Below are 22,097 nucleotides of genomic sequence, written 5' to 3' on the forward strand. Positions count from 1 at the left end.
GAAAAGCCCAGGTTACTATTTCTCATCATTATCCAAGAATAATTGGGCTCAGCTATAATTGTCTCCATATACAGTCAATAGTTAGTCAGCATTTCTGTGTTCACATGCTGATCCACTTGAGTAAAGCACCAGGGGGCTGTTGATCCCTGTGAACTGTACCCTATTAAGAACCAATTCAAAATTAATTGGGTGGGATGGTGCCAGCACAATTAAAACAAACATTGAATGAACAGTTGTATAAGAACAAGAAACAAAATCAACTTCATGAGCACTGAATATCAGATCAGCTGACTAAACCTTTTCCAACTCTATATACAAAATTGTGACATTAATCGAATCATAGGTTCAATGCTAAAGCCAAACTTGGGTCATTCAGATATTTCTTGCCCAGAAAAAAAGACGATGTACAAATTGAAATATATAACATACATGTACAGCACTGAATTCCAACTGAAGTAACCTGCAAACTAAAATACATTAATAGGAGAAATACAATATACGATCAATGTTTTAAAGAAAATTAGACTAACTTTGTGCTTTGTCCAGGCTCCATCTAGTGGCAGAAGTGGGTTGGCACAGGTAGAAATTGATATTTCAGGACTACATACACTGATCAACTTCTGCCAGCAGATGGAACTCAAAACTTCAGTGCGAGTTCATAACAGCAATTGAAGAACACACTTCAGGAACAAAAGCAAAAACAAAGCAGGGGAAGAGGGACTGACAGTGGGAGCAAAAGCACTGTGGGAAAGTCATGTGAGCAGGCAGCACAAAAGAGGTGGCCTGTGGCAAATGACTTAAGTGAAACGGGCAGCGCTGAATGGATATACTGACACCATTTTATTAACAAGGTTAAGTCAATGTTAAAGGGGGACTTGGTGTAACCAGAAATACCAAAAGCCCACATTAACTAATCAAATCTCCCATTAGACATTCCCCATGTAGATTGGTATAGAAGTTTGATTTGGAAACCAATTATAATTCAACTTGTTATAAGCAGATAATGTAACTAATATTTAGCCAACTTCAACAAATCTCAAAAGTAGTGAAAACAAAATATACTATGTTGCTCATACAAAGTAAACTTACCAGCAGTGTGAGATGTATCTGTGACAACTGAAAATATGTGTTGAAGAATATCACAAAAGTATGTCTGATAGAAACTTTGTGCAGCCGCCTCTTCCTGGGCAACGTTTTGCAACAGTGTATAGAGAATTTGTAGACCTGTTACAGAAAACAATTTAGTTGCAGAAAGTTGTCAGATTGATTTAATTTCATCAAATTTAGTAATGTAATTTTAACAAACCTGTATCAGCAACATTTCTCATGGTGTGCTTAAAAGCCCATATTATGGAATCTAAAACTAGCTTAAATTGTGCTGGAGGAATGGCTAGGAATGCTGGAAAACAGTGCGAATTTACAGCTTGTAAAAGCAAGAAGAAATTTGTTCTATGTTCAGGGTATTCCTCAAAGTCCTGAAAGAAAATAAATAGTTTTGAGATATTACTGGAGTTTAAATTATTCAGCGGAGAACAGAATGCAAACATTAAAATCCCCAGAGCACCGAAGAGTAAAATTACACTATGCTCATTAGGATTTCTAATTAGAGCTACATTCCTGCAAAATGAAAAGGTTATTTTAAAAAAGCGTTAGGCCAGTGCCAAACTAATCTGCAACTTGGTCACTTTTAATAGGGGAATAGAGAAGACCCGAATAATTGGCTGATTTTGGGCACAGCCTAGGAGCAGGAAGAAAACAAGAGAAGAGGATTCATAAATTCAGATATTAAAGACAAAAATCAAAGAAAAACATTTCCCAAGGATGCACAGCTTAAATGCTACAAAATATTAACAATGCAATAAACTGAATTATTTTGATCATGGATGATTTTGAAAGTCCTCACCGGACTTTTTGTTTGCTCCTTTCCTGAGGGCAAAGCTCATCTTGTGGTAACAGCAGAATCATAGATTTTTCAAACTAACACACAATGGCTTACCATCTCAAAGTTGAGAACATTAAAGGTTGTAGCAAGATAGGCCCTAACTCCATCCTTTATCAGCTACTCACCTCATGACCTTGGCCTAGATTTTGCAGTCCGCAGGGAATCAGTGCTCACTATTGACCTTAATGAAAGCTGGCCCCAAACCTCCCTCTACCTTTCCTTCGCTGTGGGCAACTAGCTTGATCTATTATGCAATCCCCTCAAAACTGCTGCACAGCCAAGAATTTTAAGGGGAAATGCTACTTCATCCTTTGCTTTAATATTTTAGAGATCAAAATAAATGACTGGAACACAAGTTAAAGTAGAAAATGAAATATTGAACTCGAGTACAAGAACACAAACACAGAAATTATGAACTTGGTGCACCATTTATCCAGTTAGGCCACATTCAATAAAGGTGTAACTTTTCAAGGATTTTTGCAGTAAAACTAATATAACAAGGAAAATTCTAATCAACTCAGTGGAGTAATTTTTATTTGATTGCAGACTGCAGGGATTTCAACTGTGCACCCTTTGAGTAACTATTAACAACTTATGGACTTGTGTTTAATTGCACATATGGACTTCAGGAGTTGTTGTGTTTCAAAGCAGTAATGACAATAAAGTCAATGTTTCGCATTATTACTACTGCAAAGTCTCAGCCATCAACTTGAGAACCATATTGTTTAAGTCAAATTACTGTAAATCATGGCATACAAGATAACCCAATATTTTCAGCCTCAATCATGTTTTTGTATATCCTCAGCATACCTTTCAACACCGCATCCCCTCAACATAACAGCTAAAAAGTGAATTGCTAGCAGTTCACTTTTATACCGTGTACAAGTCGACCCGTTTTTGCAGAGACTTGAGGCTTCACTTTCGATCAGCTGTATAATAGTCATATTCTCTTATTCTAAAACTGTGTTCCCAATAACTGCATCTTTCACGAGCGAAGACATTCACAGTGATTCCCATTAGTTATAATGTTTGTCAGTTTACTTTCCTATGACCAGATAGTCAGGTAACATTAGGGATTCTGGCTAAGTGCTTTCTGCAGCAAAATCTTTTTTTTGCTTTTTTTATTGTATCCAATCAGATATTCACACTCTTTCCAACACTCCCTCCCCCTCCCAAGCTCTGTCAATTAGCAGGTCTTTAATGCTCCATTTGCTTCCTTGTTTCATCACAATGTCACAAGAATTCATATTCAACTGAATCTACCACCAACTGACCATTACTTAAAAGGCACAGTGCTTCAGTGTTATCTGTTTTAGCATCATCCATTAACAAATGTTGCTTTCAATATAGTACATTCATGAGGTAACAACAATGGCAACAATACAATCACAGAATCGTTACAGTATTGGTAGAGACCATTTGGCCAGTTATGTCTGCACTGGCTCTCCAAATGAGCAATTTACCCAGCGTCACTCCTGGCTATTTCCTCGTATCCATTTTCCAGATCGCAATCACTTACAAACATACGAATTAGGAGTAGGCCACTTGGCCCGCCAATAATATGGCTGACCTGATTGATTGAGTCAGAGGTTTACAGCATGGAAACAGGCCCTTTGGCCCAACTTGTCCCTGCTGCCCCTTTTCTTAAAAAAACTCGTAAGCTAGTCCCAATTGCCTGTATTTGGCCCATATTTCTGTATACCCATCTTACCCACGTAACTGTCTAAACGCTCTTTAAAAGACAAAATTGTACCCGCTTCTACTACCACCTCTGGCAGCTTGTTCTAGACACACCACCCTGTGTGAAAAAATTGCCCCTCTGGGCACTTTTGTATCTCTCCCCTCTCACCTTAAACCTATGCCCTCTAGTTTTAGACTCCCCTACCTTTGGGAAAATATTTTGACTATCTAGCTGATCTATGCCCATCATTATTTTATAGACTTCTATCACCCCTCAGCCTCCTACACTCCAGAGAAAAAAGTCCCAGTCCATCCAGCCTCTCCTTATAACTCAAGCCATCAAGTCCCGGTAGCATCCTAGTAAATCTCTTCTAATATCCTTTCTATAATAGGGTGACCAGAATTTCACACAGTATTCTAAGTGTGGCCGTACCAATGTCTTGTACAACTTCAACAAGACGTCCCAACTCCTGTATTCAATGTTCTGACTAATGAAACCAAGCATGCTGAATGCCTTCTTCACCACTCTGTCCACCTGTGACTCCACTTTCAAGGAGCTATGAACCTGTACCCCTAGATCTCTTTGTTCTGTAACTCCCCAATTAACTGAGTAAGTCCTGCCCTGATTCAATCTACCAAAATGCAGAACCTCACATTTATCCAAATTAAACTCCATCTGCCATTTGTCAGCCCACTGGCCTAATTGATCAAGATCCCGTTGCAATCCGAAATAACCTTCTTCACTGTCCACTATGCCACCAATCTCGGTGTCATCTGCAAACTTACTAACCATGCCTCCTATATTCTCAACCAAATCATTAATATAAATGACAAACAGTGGACTTAGCACTGATCCTGAGGCACAGACCTCCAGTTTGACAAACAACCCTCTACCCACAGGCCTCCAGTTTGAAAAACAACCCACTCGGTCTTGTCATCAAGCCAATTTTGTATCCATTTAGCTACCTCACCCTGGATCCCGTGAGATTTAACCTTATGCAACAACCTACCATGCAGTACCTTGTCAAGCAACATCAACTGCATCGCCCTCATCTACCTTCTTGGTTACCCCTTCAAAAAACTGAATTAAATTTGTGAGACATGATTTTCCACTCACAAAGCCATGCTGACTGTCCCTAATCAGTCCTTGCATCTCTAAATGCCTGTAGATCCTGTCTCTCAAAATACCTTCTAACAACTTACCCACTACAGATGTGAGGCTCATCGGCCTGCAGTTCCCAGGTTTTTCCCTGCAGTCCTTCTTAAGCAAAGGCACAACATTTGCCACCCTCCAATCTTCAGGCAACTCACCTGTGACTACGGATGATTCAAATATCTCTGCTAAGGGACCCGCAATTTCCTCCCTAGCCTTCCACAATGTCCTGGGATACACTTCATCGGGTCCCGGGGATTTATCTACCTTGATGCGCTTTAAGACTTTCAGCACCTCCTTCTCTGTAATATGTACACTCAAGACACCACTATTTATTTCCCCAAGTTCCCTAACATCCATGCTTGTCTCAACAGTAAATATTGATGAGAAATATTCTTTTAGGATCTTACCCATCTCTTGTGGATCCGCACATAGATTACCTTGTTGATCCTTAAGAGGCTGTACCTCTCCCTAGTTACTCTTTTGCCCTTTATGTATTTGTAGAAGCTCTTTGGATTCTCCTTTGCCTTATCTGCCAAAACAATCTCGTGTCCCCTTTTTATCCTCCTGATTTCTCTCTCAACTCTACTCCTACACCCTCTATCCTCTTCAAGGATTCACCTGATCCCAGCTGCCTATGCATGTCATGTGCCTCCTCCTTCTTCTTGACCTCAATATCCCAAGTCACCCAGGGTTCCCTACTTCTACCAGCCTTGTCCTTCACTCTAAGAGGAATGTGCTTACCCTGAACCCTGATTAACACACTTTTGGAAGTCTCCCACTTACCTGATGTCCCTTCGCCTTCCCACAGACTCCCCCAATTAACTTTCAAAAGTTCCTGCCTGATACCATCAAAATTGGCCTTGCCCCAATTTAGAATGTTAATTTTTGGGCCAGACCCATCAGTCTCCATAGCGAAAATTAGTGGCATTATGGTCATTGGCCCCAAAGTGATCCCTTACTAACACTTCTGTCACCTGCCCTTCCTTATTGTGGTTTGATGAGGTCCAGTTTTGCCCCCTCTCTATTCGGGCCATCCACATACTGAATGAGAAATTCCTCCTGAATACACTCAAATTTCTCTCCATCCAACCCTCTAATACCATGGCTGTCCCAGTCAATGTTGGGAAAGTTAAAATCTCCTACAATAACCACCCTATTTTTCTTGGAGCTGTCTGTAATCTCCTTACATATTTGCTCCTCAATTTCCCACTGACTATTTGGGGGCCTATAGTACAACCCTATCAAAGTGATTTCCCCCTTCTTATTTCTCAGTTCTACCCATATAGACTCAGTGGGCGAACCCTCAGATATATCCCCTTTCAGTACTGCCATGATGTTTTCCTTAATCAAAAGTGCAACTCCCCCTCCTCTCTTACCTCCTGTTCCACCTTTCCTATAGCATCTGTACCCTGGAACATTCAGCTGCCAGTCCTGTCCCTTCCTTAGTCCTGTCTCAGTAATTGCTATAATATCCCAGTCCCACGTATGCCCCGAGTTCATCTGCCTTGCCCGTCAGGCCTCTTGCATTGAAATAAATGCAGTTTAATCTGGACTTCCCTTGCTCTCTGCTCTGCTTTTGCCTGATCTGTCTGGTACTAGGATTACTAACATTGCCTTTACTACTTAATGTGCTCTCTAACTTCTGTGCTGTCCTCAACCTTTCCTTCTGTCCCCCTGCCAAACTAATTTAAACCCTCCCAAGTGGCTCTAGGAAATCTCCCCTCCAGAATATTAGTCCCCCTCCAGTTCAGGTGTAACCCGTCCCTCTTGAACAGGTCATCCCTTTCCCAGAAGAGATCCCAATGATCCAAAAATCTAAATTCCTGCCACCTGCACCAGCTCTCAAGCCACGCATTCATCTGCCTAATCTTCCTACTCTCACTAGCACGTGGCATCGGTAGTAGTCCAGAAATTACTACCTTCGAGGTCCTGCACTTTAGCCTTCTGCGTAACTTTCTACATTCACACTTCAGGACCTCATCCCTTTTACTACCTATGTCGTTGGTACCAATATGTACAACGACGTCTGGCTGTTCACCCTCCCCCTTAAAAATATTGCTTTAAAAATATTCAAGACTCACATCCACTATCTTTTGAGAACTCTTTTGAGTCATCCAGACTCGAAACATTAGCTGTATATTCTCACCACAGATGCTGTCAGACCTGCTGAGATTTTCTGTTTTACATCAACCTAGCTCTAAAACCCCAGGATGAAACTAACCCTAACTTGTCAGTCTACAGCTCCAACAATTTACTCAGTTCCATTTCCCAGGCAATTTCAATTTTCCTGATTTACAACTATTTATTGGATGTTACTTGTAACCTCTCTAGTGAAGAACAATTCAAAATAATTGTTCAATTCATCTACCATTTCCTTATTTTCCATTATTACTTCACCAGACTTGCTTTCTATAGGACTAATGCTCATTTTGTGAACTCTTACAATCTGTTATATTTCTAGCCAACTTTCTCTAATTTTAATTTTTCCCTCCTTAATCTTTTAGTCATTCTTTGCTTCTTTTTATATTCTGTCCAATCTTCTGACCTGCCACCCATTTTTGTGCCTTTTCTTTAAGTTTTATACTATCTTTAATCTTTTTAGTTAACCACAGATGATGGCTCCTCCAATTGAAAATTTTCTATTGTGTATTGGAATACCCCCTTAAATGTCTGCCACTGCATCTCTACTGACTTAGCCCTTAACCTAATTTGCCAGTTCACTTTAGCTAGCTCTGCTTTCACATCCTCATAACTGACCGTACTCAAGTTTAAAATACTAGACTCAGACCCACTCTTCTCTTTCTCAAATTGAATATTAAATTCCATCATATTATGATCACTGCAATCTAGAGGCACTTCATGAGGTCATTTAATTAATCGCATCCTACTACACAATACCAAATCTAGTACAGCCTGCTCTCAGAACTTGCTATTCTAAGAAACCATCCCAAAAACGCAATATGAACTCATTTAGGCTACCGTTGCACATCTGATTTTTCCAATTTATATTTAGTTTAAAATCCCCAATATTATCACCGTACCTTTCTGGCAAGCTCCCATAATTTATTCCTATATATACGCCATCCAACTGTGTGGTTACTGTTAGGAGGTCTGTACAAAATTCCCACAAATGACTTTCTGCCTTCATCATTTCTCATCTCTATCCAAACTACTTCTACATCCTGGTCTCCTAAACTTGGGTCACCCCTCTGTATTGTGTTAATACCATCATTAACACAGAGCCAACCTTCCACCTTTTGCTAACTTCATTACCTTTCGAAAAGCACCCTTCAATATTCAGAACCCAATCCATGTCATTCTGCCACCATGTCTCTAATAGCAATCAAATTACTTATTTACTTTCATTTGTGCTATCAGTTCATCTGTTCTGTTTCGAATTCTATGTGCAGATATAGAACCTTTAGTTTTATCATTTAGAATTGTGTTCTCTATCCCTTCCTGTCACAATCTGTTCATTCTTTCTCTCTTGCCTTGTCTCTACTCGGATTTATCACAGCTTCCCAAATTTGATCTGTTGACCCCACCATTTAATTTAAAACAGTCTCTACATCCCAAGAAATGCACTCACTAGAACACAGATCCTAGCACATTTCAAATGTAGACTATTCCAAAGGTACAGCCCCACTGACCACTGCACTGGAACCCACTCCTACCACCCCAGTCTTCGAGCCACACATTTAATTTCTTTAATCTGATTTTCCTTATGCCAATTTGCACATAATCTTTGATTTATTATCAAAGCCATGAGCTTTGTAGTTCTGCTTAACTTGGTGCCTAGCTCCTTCTTTTGACTTTGCAGAACCTGGTTTCTTGTCCTACCCAAGTCATTGGTATTTACATGGACCACAATGACTGGATTCGCCCCTTCCCACTCAAAAGTTCATCTTCACCCTTGAGCAGATGCCCCGAACCCTGGTGCTGGGCAGACAACACAGCTTTCTGAACTCTCATGCATTGCTGCAAAGAACAGTGTCAATCCTCCTCATTATACTGCTACCTACTATCACTACATTCCCTTTTGCTCCCCCCACTTGATTGGCTTCCTGTTCCAGTGTTCTGTCAAATAGCTCATTAACCGCACAGCCCCCACTCTCATCCAAACAAAGGCAAGAGAATCTCAAACCTATGGAACAAGTGCAAAAGGCCGAAGTTCCTACCCTCTGGGTCCCCTTCCTTGCAGTTACATCCTCCTGTACCTGGTCACTGACCAAAGCAGAAGACCCTATTCTAAGGGGTGTGACTCCCTCCTGGTATAAAGCATCCAGGTAACTTACTTTCTCCCTGATGTGCTGCAGCTCAGCCTCCAGCTCAATGACTGAGCTGAAGCTCCTCAAGCTACAATCACTTAACACAAATGTCTGCCCCAGGATAATTTACAGGACATAATTTTGAAAAAACAAATCTTCCAGTTAAATTAAACAACTGAAATCACCACCTGGTCTACAAAGGTCTGTGCAAGTTATAGTATGATGTGGAGATGCCGGCGTTGGACTGGGGTAAGCACAGTAAGAAGTCTCACAACAACAGGTTAAAGTCGAACAGGTTTATTTGGCAGCACAAGCTTTCGGAGTCTCGCTCCTTCATCAGGTGAGTGATGTACCGGGATCTTGGGTTCATGTCACACTACCTGTAACCCCTACGACTTGCCTGGGCTTGCAAAATCTCATTAACTGTCCTGGCTGGAGACAATACACATCTCTTTAATCTGTGCTTGGCCCTCTCTGCATTACCTATAAAGACTCACATTTCAACCATTATCTTGTAAATTGAGTTTGTGTCTGTATATGCCCTGTTTGTGAACACAAGTCCTCACTCACCTGAAGAAGGAGCGAGACTCCGAAAGCTTGTGCTGCCAAATAAACCTGTTGGACTACAAGTTATAGTAAACAATAACTATGCATCTTGAAGGGATTTGCTTGAAGTTTTTAGGGTAAATTGTACAGTTGGCACTTCCGACATTGGTGCATTTTCAAATGATTGCCAAAATAGAAGGTTTAATATTTGCCAGTGTCTACAGCCAGAAATGTCAAGAGGATCCCAATCAGCCTGCTCCCAAGATCTGCACTGCAGAAGCAAGCTATCTGGCCTTTCACGCCTATTCTGCCATTCAATAAAATCACAGTTAATCTGGTTGCGTTGAGTCCAAAATTCCTCTCTCCCCCCAACAACCTTTACTTCCCTTGCCCAAGAATCCATCGACCTGCGCCTTAAAAATATTCAATGACCCCTGCTTTCACCACCTTCTGAAACAGAGTTCTGTTGTGTAGCAAAATAATCTCAGAACACCCAGTACAGAACAAGCGTTTATCAGCCAACATGTTGGGACAGCACAACTCAGAGAAAGGCCTCTGGGACTGACTCACCCCAGCAAGAACCACACAGTATTTATACAATGCAAGTCACATAGGCAAGGCATTATTTACATTCCAACATTGTCTGATTTAGGTTTTACATTAAACAATTTGCAGATGTTCTCAAGGTTCGGTGTCTACCATTCCAAGAACTAACTGTCTTTCCTCATCTCCCTTCAGTTCCTCACAACTCCTTCACATTGTACATTGCTACCAGCTTCAGCTTTGCACTGCTAGCTTTGACTGTTAATTCAAGCCATCTAAGTATTAGAGGTCTCCAGGCACACAGGCTACTGATATGGACCCTGAAGATGTTTTATGTTTACTGGTACTGCTTAGTCGCATATGCATTTGGCTAGCCTGCCTGTCTTTTGTCTTGCTCCCCATGTGAGGAGAGCAAAACTGTACATAGTACTCCTGGTGTGGTCTCCCCAATGTCCTGTACAGTTGTAGCAACACTTGCCTACTTTTAGGCAACCCCCTTGCAATAAAGACCAACATTCTATTTTCATTCCTAATTGTAAAAAATTAGCCTATCCACACATTTTTCCTCATGTACACAAGTCTAAATTGCCAAGTACTGCTCTATTGATGATCTCTTAGTAAACTAGTAAAGCCATGGAATGTACCAACATTGCCATTAAATCACACCTGCTAAGTAATAACCTGCTTGTGCATGCTCAGTTTAGGTTCCTGGATAAGATGTTTCATACCTCGTAAGAAGTGAATGCCAGAGATGAGATAAAGCTAGCTGCCCTCAATATAAAGGGAGCACTCAATTGAGTATCAAAGAATTGTTAGAGAGATCAGAAACTCCAAGATATATTATGAAGTTAGCCTAGACCCTAACTTTCCCTTTTGATTTTGGTATTAGAATGAGCATAAGGTGTTTCGCTCCAGGTAGGATTCAACTGACCCACTAGGAAACTTTTATCAAAAAAATTAAGAACACAGTTAGAGAAGAACAAAAAGAATCAGCATAATTTTTACCAATTAAAATATTTAAAACAGGACAAAGTATAATTCTTATCAGTTATTTATCCCTATTGTTCCAAATTAAGCAGGATCCCCATAGACATAAATTCCTTTTTTGAATCAGCACAACAGATATGCCCATTTGGATGCTAGACTTCTAGCCTTTTAACACCTCTGAACAGAGATCCAGAAAGACACCCCTCCTGACTCTCATACAGCAGAATTTCAGAAAGATCCACCCCCAAACAGCAGAATCTTAGAGATGTTATTTCCTGACCGATTCCAGTCTCCAACTCAAGACAACTCCACATGGCATCTAAGCTTGATTTCTCTGTGCAAGCCGAGCCCCATCCAGTTACCTGATATTACTGCCAATCAATTCAATCAAGTCCTACTCTGCAAAACCTCAGGGGAACACGAGGAACAACAGAACAGCAACAGTCCATATTAAACAAACATTCCAGCAATTAGGAGCAATTATGCCACTGCAGGAACGAGGGGGATGCCAGTTACAGACCCAGTTGCACCAATAATAAGAACTGCTGAAACAGATCGTGCACAAGAAACATGACTAAAATATATTTCTTAAAGGCACAGCATTGTCACAGAATCCTGGAAAAACAGGTCAATAGGAATCAAGAGGGAAATCCTTCAAATTACTGAAGTAATAGTGTCTGACAAAGGAAAGATGGTCGTGAGAAATCAACCACAGCCCTAGCATATCATTGGAGTTTCTCGGAAGAACCCGTAACCCGCCATTGTCAGCTGCTTTAATGATCTGCATGTCAAAAAAAATGTTGAGGATGGTTTGTTCCCGTACAATTTTGGTATCAACTACATTCTCAACATTTTTGATCACAAAGTAGACCATGCTGGCCCACAGGAGGAACATTTAAGTTTGGGCTGCAAAGTATATATTTGCATCACATTGGGCTTTTCTTTGGCAATGCCACTAAACAACTTCCAATAGCTCTGCCATTGCCAAATGTCTAACAAACATATTGGGGCAAGTTGATCAGAAGTTTAAAAAAACTAGCCATATCAACATCATATCTGTAAAAGCAGGGCAGACGCAGATTGGCTCATTTCTAACCACTTAAAGGCTACTCCGAGGCCCAAGTATGATGGAATACTCACACACAGGAACGTAACCACAAGAACTTTTAAGAACTCTCTACCATGAGAAAACAGTTCCCTGGATTGACGTCCCAACGAATGGAATCAAAATCAGACCCTTCACCACCAGCGCACACAGGCTACTGGAAGTACGATCATAACTCAAACTTGCATTGACAACGCCTCCCAATATAATTTCAAAGTTCTTTTTCTAAGGGGTGCATTTTTCAGTCCTGCCTGCAAAGGGGAATCGTCCAGGGTGGGACAGACAATTTGACAGACCATTGAAAGGTCCGTTGACCTCGGGAAGGAATTTCCAGTCTCAGTGTGGGTGGGATTGGAAAATCCCACACTCAAACACAATTGAATATATTTCACTGACACACAATCCTTAAAGCTGAGCTGTCATCTAACACCATCAAGAAGGCATCACTACAAATATCAGAAATAGGTCATTTATCTTTAGTGAGTAATACTGGGTGGGCAATAAAAGTGGATTTCCTGCCCCTCTTTCCATGTAGAAATATTTAAAAACTTGTACCAACAATGCCGAGAGAAAATACTGTACCAATTAAGAATCTAGACCATTGTAATTCCCAAAGTTCTATTCATGCAAAAATATATTCTTCTACTTATTTTTAAGATCTAAATATGTCTAACGGTATCCAACAATCCTTTAATCTTACCTTGTTAATCATATTTAAAGTGCATTCGAAGACAGCATCAAATATCTGAGGAATTTCAGAAGTGATATGTCCACCCAATTTATTCACGATGGTTGCCATGGTGCTAAGTACTTCTGGTTCTCTAGCAGCTGGTACATTCCTCTGGTAGTCAATAAGCACTGCATCCAGCAATGGAGGAACAAAATTTTCACCTACCTATAATAACCAACATTGTAAAGTTATGGTTTGAACAACAACCATTCTTGGGGTAAAAAGGAGCTCCTGCGTTTGTCAAATACACAAATTCAGGATTTTATTTGAAGTAACCATATTTGCATATCAAAAAATTATTAACTTCAGTACGTTAACTGAATGGCATTGAAAACTTGTGTTAACCTCCTCTAATGGGAGACTCCAACATTAAGTTTCATACTTAACTGCTACACCAGTAGGTGCCACTGCAATGACTTTCAATGCTAAAGGTGCTACAGCATATTTGTTCCATGGATATTGATACCTGTCTGTCATATTAGTCTGAGGAAACTGATTAGGAGTCTACATACAATTCTAACCACCAGGTGCTGCTGTAGAGGAGCTTTTGAATGCTCAATCACTACCACTGTGTTCTCTTATTGGCTAGCTTCTCCAAACACAAGTTCCCACCTCTCGATTCAGCTGGCTGGCTGGCACAACTGCCGTCCTGGAAGTCTCTGGTACAACTGACCGCTTGGCTGTTTTTGGCTTTTGTACATGTCCTCAATTGCAGTCAACTTTCACCTACAACTCTGATCCTATGCTAATGGTTTTTGCAGTCCTTTAAAGTATAATAAAAACAAAAGCTTCTCCCACCTCCCATGTTCTACTTGTAGCACCAAATTTCAACTGATCCAAACTGAAGTTTACATTAAACCTCAGTCGGCAAGTTATGGACATAAACTTCAGCACTGCTCAGTTTTTACCTTGCTTCCTCAACCCTTTCATGCTCTTTTCTCCCATTCTTCTTAACCAATTAGTTCGCTATCACCCCACCATTTGATTTTCCCCATTGAGCTATTTTCCAACTGTACTGCAGCCTTTGGCCCTGGTCCAATTAACAATTAATCCCCCCCCCCCCCTCCCCGCCATTCAGCCTGCTTGCCCTCAAGACTCATTGCTTTATTCACAACAAAAATGGAATGTAGTTAACCGAAAAGGGAGTGTAATCTTTAGTTTATAAACAGAAGCATTAATTGCAACATCAAAAGGATATCAAATATATACTTTTAAAAATATAACCTATAAACCCTATGAGTAATTGACTAGACCAGAAGTCTAGGACACAAGTTGGGATGCCTTACTCTAGAATTATATTAAGAAACCATAGTAAAAATAGGAGAGAACCAAGTGTCTAATGAGAGTGAGGAATTTCAATTAGAATCATACAGTGCAGAAGAGTCAGCCCATCAAGTCTGCACAGACATGTGAAACACCCCACCACCTAATCCCATTTACCAGCACTTGGCCCACAGCCTGGAATGTTATGCCGTGCTGATTGATATTGAAAGAAAAAGTACTATGGCTAAAATCCTGACAAAATCCCCTGGAGTTGACAGCCTACATCCTCAGAATCCAAGATGTGGCTTCAAAAATAGTGGACATACTGGCTGTGATCTTCCAAAGTCCCCTAGATTGTCGAATGATCCTAATACATTGGAAGGTAGCAAATTTAACATTATTCAAGAATGGAAGGAGTGTAAAACCATGGAACATTAAGCCTGTCAGCCTGACAGACACTGGAAAATGCTCGAGTCCATTATTAAGGAAGTGGTAACTGAGCACTTAGAAAATCATAATGCGATACCAGCAGGATTGATTACATGGGAAACAAGAACAAAAAATGCTGGAAAATCTCAGCAGGTCTGACCGCATCTGTGGAGAGAGAACAGTGCTAAGTCTGGATGATTATTTATCAGAATGGGAAACATGTGGTTTCAGGGAATTTTGAAAGGCACTCGATAAGATGCTACACAAAAAGGATGTAAAACAAGGACTCATGGGGTTGAGAATAACATATAGCCCTGGATAGAGGAATGGCTAAATGATACCAGAGTGTCAGAATAAACAGATCATTTTCAGGTTGGCTACAAATATCTGGGGTCTCAGATATTTACAATCAATATTAATGACTTAGAAGATTAAAGGGATTAAGTATAATGCATCCAAATCTGTCAATGTTATAAAGATAGGTAGCTGTGAGGAAGACGAAGGTTTTCAAGGTTAAGCAAGTGGGTAAAATGGTGGCAGATGAGCATAATGTGGGAAAATGAGAATTTTGGTAGAGAGAATAGAAGGACAGTAGAAGAAACTGAATGGTGGTTTGCAGAGGGATTTGGAAATCTCTACACGAAACAAAATTAATTGGCGAGTACAACAAGCAACTGGGAAGGTAAACAATATGTTGAACTTTATAGACTGGTTAGAATAAAAGTACAATGAAGTCTTTCTCCAATTGTACTGCGCTTTGGCATGATGTTAATAGGTTGTAATGAACAAAGCATCGTAGCTGTGAGGGACAGCTCGGTGGATAGGATATTGGTATGTAGATAGGCTGGAAAATTGGGCGGGGATCCTGGATTCAGGATTCAATCCTGGACCGGGGAGCGGCGCGGGCTTGGAGGGCCGAAGGGCCTGTTCCTGTGCTGTATTGTTCTTTGTTCTTGTTGTCACCATGTACATTTTGAGCTCAACACTTAAGGCTGTGCCTTAGAAAGGGAGCAACAACAGTTCAGCTGATTGCGAGGATGATGGGATTCTCCCGAGGAGGACCTGAGTTTACAAGAATGAGATATGATTTCATTGAAACATGAGATTGAGGGGGCCTGACATGACCGATGCTGCATTCCTAACTGGAAAGTCTAGAGCTAAAGAGGCACCATCTCAGGAAAATGGTCAGCTACTTAGGACTGAGATGAGGGAAAAAAAACACCCAAGAGTACGAGAAACAAAAGAGAAGACCATATGGCCTGTCAAGCCTGCTCTGCCGTACAAATATAATCATGGGCCTGAACTCCACTTCCCCACCCATTTCTGATTCCCTGAGACCAAAACTCTTGTCTATCTTAGCAAATATATTTAATGGTACCACATCCACTTGTGGTACCCTCCAGGATAGAGCTTTCCAGCACATCGAGAATCTTTAAAATTTTCTTTCCCAGAAGGCTGCAGATACTCAGTTAAATATGTGCACAAAACAGGTCAATAGATTTTAGGATACTATGAAAATCAAGAGGAATGGGGATTAGATGATTAGACAAGTGAATGGAGTTGAGAGATCAGCCATGACTTTATTTATGGTGAACAGGCTTATTTCTTATGCCCATTTGTTTCCTTTATTAAGAATCAGAACAGAGGTCTCCAAATAGTCAATTGCAATCGACAGGTGGATCCTGTAGTCTCAAAGTCTGTCATCCATGGCTGCCGAACAGCTGCCAAAAGTGTGCGGGACTCGGACTTATGATGAATAAATCAGCTTATTGACTGCCGAACCACGCCAAAAACGTACAGAACTCTGGTTTCTTGTGATGACGAGTGAATCAGCTCATTGACTGCTAAAACACAGATGCCAAAATGTGGACTATGCTGGGTAAAGACAAAAAGAACCAAGAGCCAGGAACCTCCAGAAGGGCAAAAATCTAACATTTCCACCAGGAATGGGAAAGTGAATTTCTTTTCAGAAATGTAAAAGGCAAGACCATTTGTCAGTACTGTGTGGCCTTGAATAAAAGAGGTAATTTGGAACAACATCACAAGACAATGCATGCAAAATTTAAGAAAATTTCCCTTTAAACTGTGCCTTTTGGACAAAAAAATAGAGTAGTTAAAGGGAATGTTGCAAGCTCAACAGTCACTCTTTTCAAAACCTGTGCTAGAGGCAAGGACTCTTTTGCCACTCAGACAAGAGGCAAGGATGTCTACAACAAACTTTAAAAAGTACGCAACTGAGAAAAATATTCCGATCAAGAAACTGGTTTCAATCACAACTGATGGTGCACCGTCAATGTAAGCTTTGTTGAACTTTGCAGAAATGATCCCAAATTCCTTCTTTGTCAATTACCACTGCTATCCACCATCATGAACTAGCAAGCAAGGTCACTAATTTTTCCTCATGTAATGACAGTTGTCGTCAAGATCGTCAACTCAATTCGTGCTTGAACTCTGCAACATCGCTTGTTCAAATCGTTACTTGATGCCACCTACTGTGAGCTAATCCTTCATGCAGATATGAGGTGGTTAATTCAAAGAAAAGTCCTCTAGAAATTTTTAGATCTGCTTCCTGAAATTGCCACCTTTCTTAAATCAAGAAATGAGGTGTTAGATCATGTGTGGTTGCTAGAATTGGCGTTTATTACTGACAAGTGCAAAATTGAATGAGCTGAACCATGAACTGCAGGGGAGGGATAGAGACTTGTCACACATGATCAGTGCAGTGAATGTGTTCAAGTTGAAACTGGGCTTGTGGTCCTCCCAGTTAAAGAACAAAATTACTGAGCACTTCCCAAATCTAGAGAAAATCCAACAATAGGTTAAACAGAAAGGGCGCCATCCAAACTGGAAAAGGAATTCAGAAGACGATTTCAGGAGTTAAAGATGGAACAAATTATGTTTGTCTCAAATCCTTTTCTTCAATGGATATCAGAGAACTGACAGCAAAATTTCAGCAGACGTTCAAACAAAACAGTGGACTTGACATGGAAATAATCACCATGCAAAATGACACAGCTGAATGCTAGGTCAATGGACAAAGACTTTTGGGGACTTGTAAACAGAGAAAAGTTTATTTATTAGTGTCAAAAGTAGGCTTACATTAACACTGCAATGAAGTTACTGTGAAAATCCAAGTACCCTCTTACAGATGCAATAGATAAGTAGCTTCCTCCTATGCTTTTAAAGTATGCTGTGATTTCAGTCAATTATAGTCTATTCTGGCTTAACTTATGCCATGTACTTTCCTGTCAAAATAAGGTAGGAGGTAACTTAGGCATCTGCCAGTGACATTAAACACACAGCAATTAACTTTTTAGATTGAAGCCATGCAAATCTCAGGGTTTAAATGGCTGCCACCAGAAGCTAGTAAATGAATTTAACCAAAGAAATTAAGACTGTAATTATTATAACTGCCCATATCTTGTTAGTTTCCAAGGCAACTATAATGGACTGCAATACAGAAAGTACATTTATTGAGAAAGGGCAGGCGAAACAAACAAAGTAGCTTTAAAAGCAAAACACTCAGATGCTGGAAATCTGAAATAAAAACAAAGTACTCAGGTTTGGCAGCTTCCAGAGAGAGAGAAGTAAGAGTTAACATTTCAAGTTGTGATGTTTCATCAGAACAAAAATAATTTCTTCAAAGGGTTGCAAGTCTGGAATGTCTCATAAAGTCACAGACACACAATCGCTTGTGGCATTTATAAAATCTTGGAAAGTGCAGCAGATAAAAAAGATTGGGAACCAAGATACTGGAGCCACTGTGGCCAATAAAGAAAGCGGAGCAGGTTTGATTGGCAATCAATTGAGAAATAAGATGGTGGATCAAAAAAGTGAAGTTATCTCCAATTGCAACGGGATCTTGATCAATTAGGCCAGTGGGCTGACGAATGGAAGATGGAGTTTAATTTAGACAAATGCGAGGTGATGCATTTTGGTACATTGAACCAGGGCAGAACTTACTCAGTTAATGGTAGGGCGTTGGGGAGAGTTACAGAACAAAGAGATCTGGAGGTGCATGTTCATAGCTCCTTGAAAGTGGAGTCACAGGTGGAGAGTGGTGAAGAAGGCATTCGACATGCTTGGTTTCATCAGTCAGAACATTGAATATAGGAGTTGGGACGTCTTGTTGAAGTTATACAAGACATTGGTAAGGCCACACTTGGAATACTGTGTGCAATTCTGGTTACCCTATTATAGAAAGGATATTATTCAACTAGAAAGAGTGCAGAAAAGATTTACTAGGATGGTACCGGGACTTGATGGATTGAGTTATAAGGAGAGGCTGAGTAGACTGGGACTTTTTTCTCTGGAGTGTAGGAGGCCGAGCGGTGATCTTATAGAGGTCTATAAAATAATGAGGGGCATAGACAAGGTAGATAGTCAATACCTTTTCCCAAAGGTAGGGGAGTCTAAAACTAGAGGGCATAGGTTTAAGGTGAGAGGGGAGAGATACAAAAGTGTCCGGAGGGGCAATTTTTTCACACAGAGGGTGGTGAGTGTCTGGACCAAGCTGCCAGAGGTAGTAGTAGAGGCGGGTACAATTTTATCTTTTAAAAAGCATTTAGATAGCTACATGGGTACGATGGGTATGGAGGGATATGGGCCAAATGCGGGCAACTGGGATTAGCTTAGGGGTTTTTAAAAAAGGGCAGCATGGACAAGTTGGGCCGAAGGGCCTGTTTCCATGCTGTAAACCTCTAAGACTCTGAATATCAAATTTCTGTAGAATCACTTGGATATTCAAAATATTACGTTGTGGGAAACGGAGACAAGGCTCAATAAATGCGCAAAATCAGTATCAGAATGCCTGTGTCTCTTAATTTGTCAATAATGGATCAGATCTTTATTTTTAAATTGGGATTTGAATTCAGATAAGAGTGTTACAAACTAGTGCTAAGGTGGTTTCAAATCTGTCTCGCATGGGTATGAGCCAAAAACAAAAAGTCCACTAATTTTCTACTGTTCCTCAGGAGGAGGATAGAATGGGATAAAAATATAATGATGTTATCGAAGAAGCATGTCTGAAGATGGGGCATATTTGATCAATGCATTTCAAATGAACAAAATACTCAGCATTTAAACTCTACATCTTCAACACAAAAGAAATCAATATTTTACTTTTCTACATTCATGATTTGTGACTAAGTTACTGTTCATTTCTCACTCACCATCTGTGGGTCGTTGGATCTGCTCACCCAACCTGAAATAAGCTTCAGGGTCTCCCTTTTCACTGTTCGCATACTTCTGATCAAGGGCTGTTTTGTAACCACATCACCTATGATATAATAGACATCAATAAAATTCAACGGCTCAAAAAATGAGACATTTATTTTGTTAAACAATTCACCTTTTCATGCTCAATTCACTTTTTAATGCTCAAGTTGACAGACATATAAAGGCAATTTTTACTTCCTTTTACAGGGAATAAATTCCAATACTCTGTTAAGCATCTCAAAAAGGAGCACTGAAACAATTCAAACATCACAAACCTGAGAGCTCACACACAGAATGTAAAGTAATTGCTGTCATGCTACATCCATTGTTTTACATCACAATTTTTTGGAAATACAAAACAAATATTCAACCAACCATTTGTTTGAATTGCTGCTGAAATATTTTCACTGAGGCACTTGTATACATTCAACATATCCAGATATATTCGACCAAGCTGGATGACAAATGGGTGACCAACTGCTTTGCAGGCACGAACATTAGTTTTCAGAATACTGCCAAGCTGTTTTACAGTTTCGGGATCCTTAAGAATGTCAACATTCTAAAGATGAAGGGAAAAGAGAATCAATCAACTGGTCCGGATGTTGGATTTCTACTCTCTGCACCCCCAGTTCTTTTATTTTTTGCTGCTACTTCATCTTTTAGACAGAAGCGAGATATTGATAAGAAAGAGCCCTTTTGCCCCACTGTGTCTGCACTGGCCATCAAGCGCCATCTATTCTAATCCCGTTTCCCAGCACTTGGGTTCGTAGCCTTGTATGGTGTTTCAAGTGCTCATCCAAATGCTTTGTAAATGTAGTGAGGGTTCCCACCTCTACCACCCTTTCAGGAAGTGAGTTCCAAATTTCCAACATCCTCTGGGTAAAAAAGCGTTATCCTTCAAATCCCTTCTAAATCTCCTGTCCCTTACTTAAAATCTATACCCCCTTGTTACTCACCCATCTACAAAGGGAGAAATAGTCCCAGATGACCATAGGCTGCTCTTCCCTTTGATGAGGAGAACTGACCAGTGGTGATTTAACCTGAGAATCACCACATGAGGGGGGCAGGACAGGCCTTTCATGAATAACTCCAGCCAGTATAGGAATTGAACCCACGCTGTTGGCATCTCTCTGCATCATGAATCAGCCGCCCAGCCAACTGAGCTGAATCATATTAGATGTCTCACCTTGTCAAAGTGATATTTAAACGTCAGGATTCTACTGCGCTTCTCCAAACTTCTCCTTTAACAAATTTAGTAATGAATGGTTCTGCCTGGAAATCTACATGCATTACCATTTCAATTAGCCTCCATAAATATCACAAACTGCAAGATGCTAAAGAGGACCACTACCTATGTCAAACACTTCACACCAAATATGCTGATCGATCAGTCACACATTATTAATCACTAACATAGGAACAATGGAATTTCCATATAGTTACCTTGAGCAATTAAAAATAATCAGGCTTACCAAATCACAAAATAAGGCATCTATTTTCACATGATCAACAATGCTGCAATTATTCCTATTCACCCGTTATTTACCATCAAGACATAAGCTGCAACTCAAGGGCATACCAAGATCATAAATCTGAAATCAGCTAGTTTACAATAATAAATCTGTGGTTGATACTTAAAATTCGAAAGATTTATGATTGCTTCGCAAAAGGCTAAATTTCAGTACAGGAAGATACAAGAAATAATTCAATTAATTTTACTTTTATTTACAATTCTAATTTCCAACGTCCACAACATTTGATGAAAACTGATGTAGGGGGAAATAAAAGGAATCAGCCTGTAAAAAACAACTACCACTACAAATCCAGTCAACTATGTCTTACAATAAAAACATTTTTATTCAGGGCTTGCTATGAAAACTCAATAAACAGTTAAAAAGGAAAAAAACACAGTAGAGGATGGGGAAGAAAGAAGAATTCATACAATTCATGTAGGATCAAGTATGCCATTCAAACGTAATGAAATTTCAAGAATCACACTTATGCTTAAATATTTATAAAATTTGTATATAATTTCTTAAATGCTAATTTAAAACACCATCACTTACTTTAGTTGCCTGTTGAATTATACTGTCCCAGACCTGATTTGGCAGCATCATATATTTTTCTATTAAATGTTCTTGTACTGTCTGGTCAGTTTGAGCACCTATCATATAACCAACTGCTTCATAAAACGTGTGAACCTATTGACAATGAGAAGAACAAAAATTTAT

General features: G+C 40.0%; 1 protein-coding gene across 11 annotated transcripts in view; it reads right to left on the reverse strand.

The window, feature by feature from the left end:
* Positions 1-22,097, reverse strand: part of LOC144504522 (exportin-1) — a 60,587-nt gene that overhangs the window by 7,181 nt on the left and 31,309 nt on the right. For all 11 annotated transcript variants that reach the window (XM_078229935.1, XM_078229929.1, XM_078229928.1 and 8 more), the window contains 6 exons: positions 21,933-22,067; positions 20,242-20,425; positions 19,821-19,927; positions 12,928-13,122; positions 1,307-1,475; positions 1,090-1,224 (listed from right to left, as the gene is read on the reverse strand). In XM_078229935.1, the coding sequence (XP_078086061.1) occupies positions 1,090-1,224; positions 1,307-1,475; positions 12,928-13,122; positions 19,821-19,927; positions 20,242-20,425; positions 21,933-22,067 (925 nt within the window). The remainder of the gene's footprint in view (positions 1-1,089; positions 1,225-1,306; positions 1,476-12,927; positions 13,123-19,820; positions 19,928-20,241; positions 20,426-21,932; positions 22,068-22,097) is intronic.

The sequence above is a fragment of the Mustelus asterias genome, chromosome 15 (assembly GCF_964213995.1).
Source record: "Mustelus asterias chromosome 15, sMusAst1.hap1.1, whole genome shotgun sequence".
Lineage (NCBI taxonomy): Eukaryota > Metazoa > Chordata > Chondrichthyes > Carcharhiniformes > Triakidae > Mustelus > Mustelus asterias.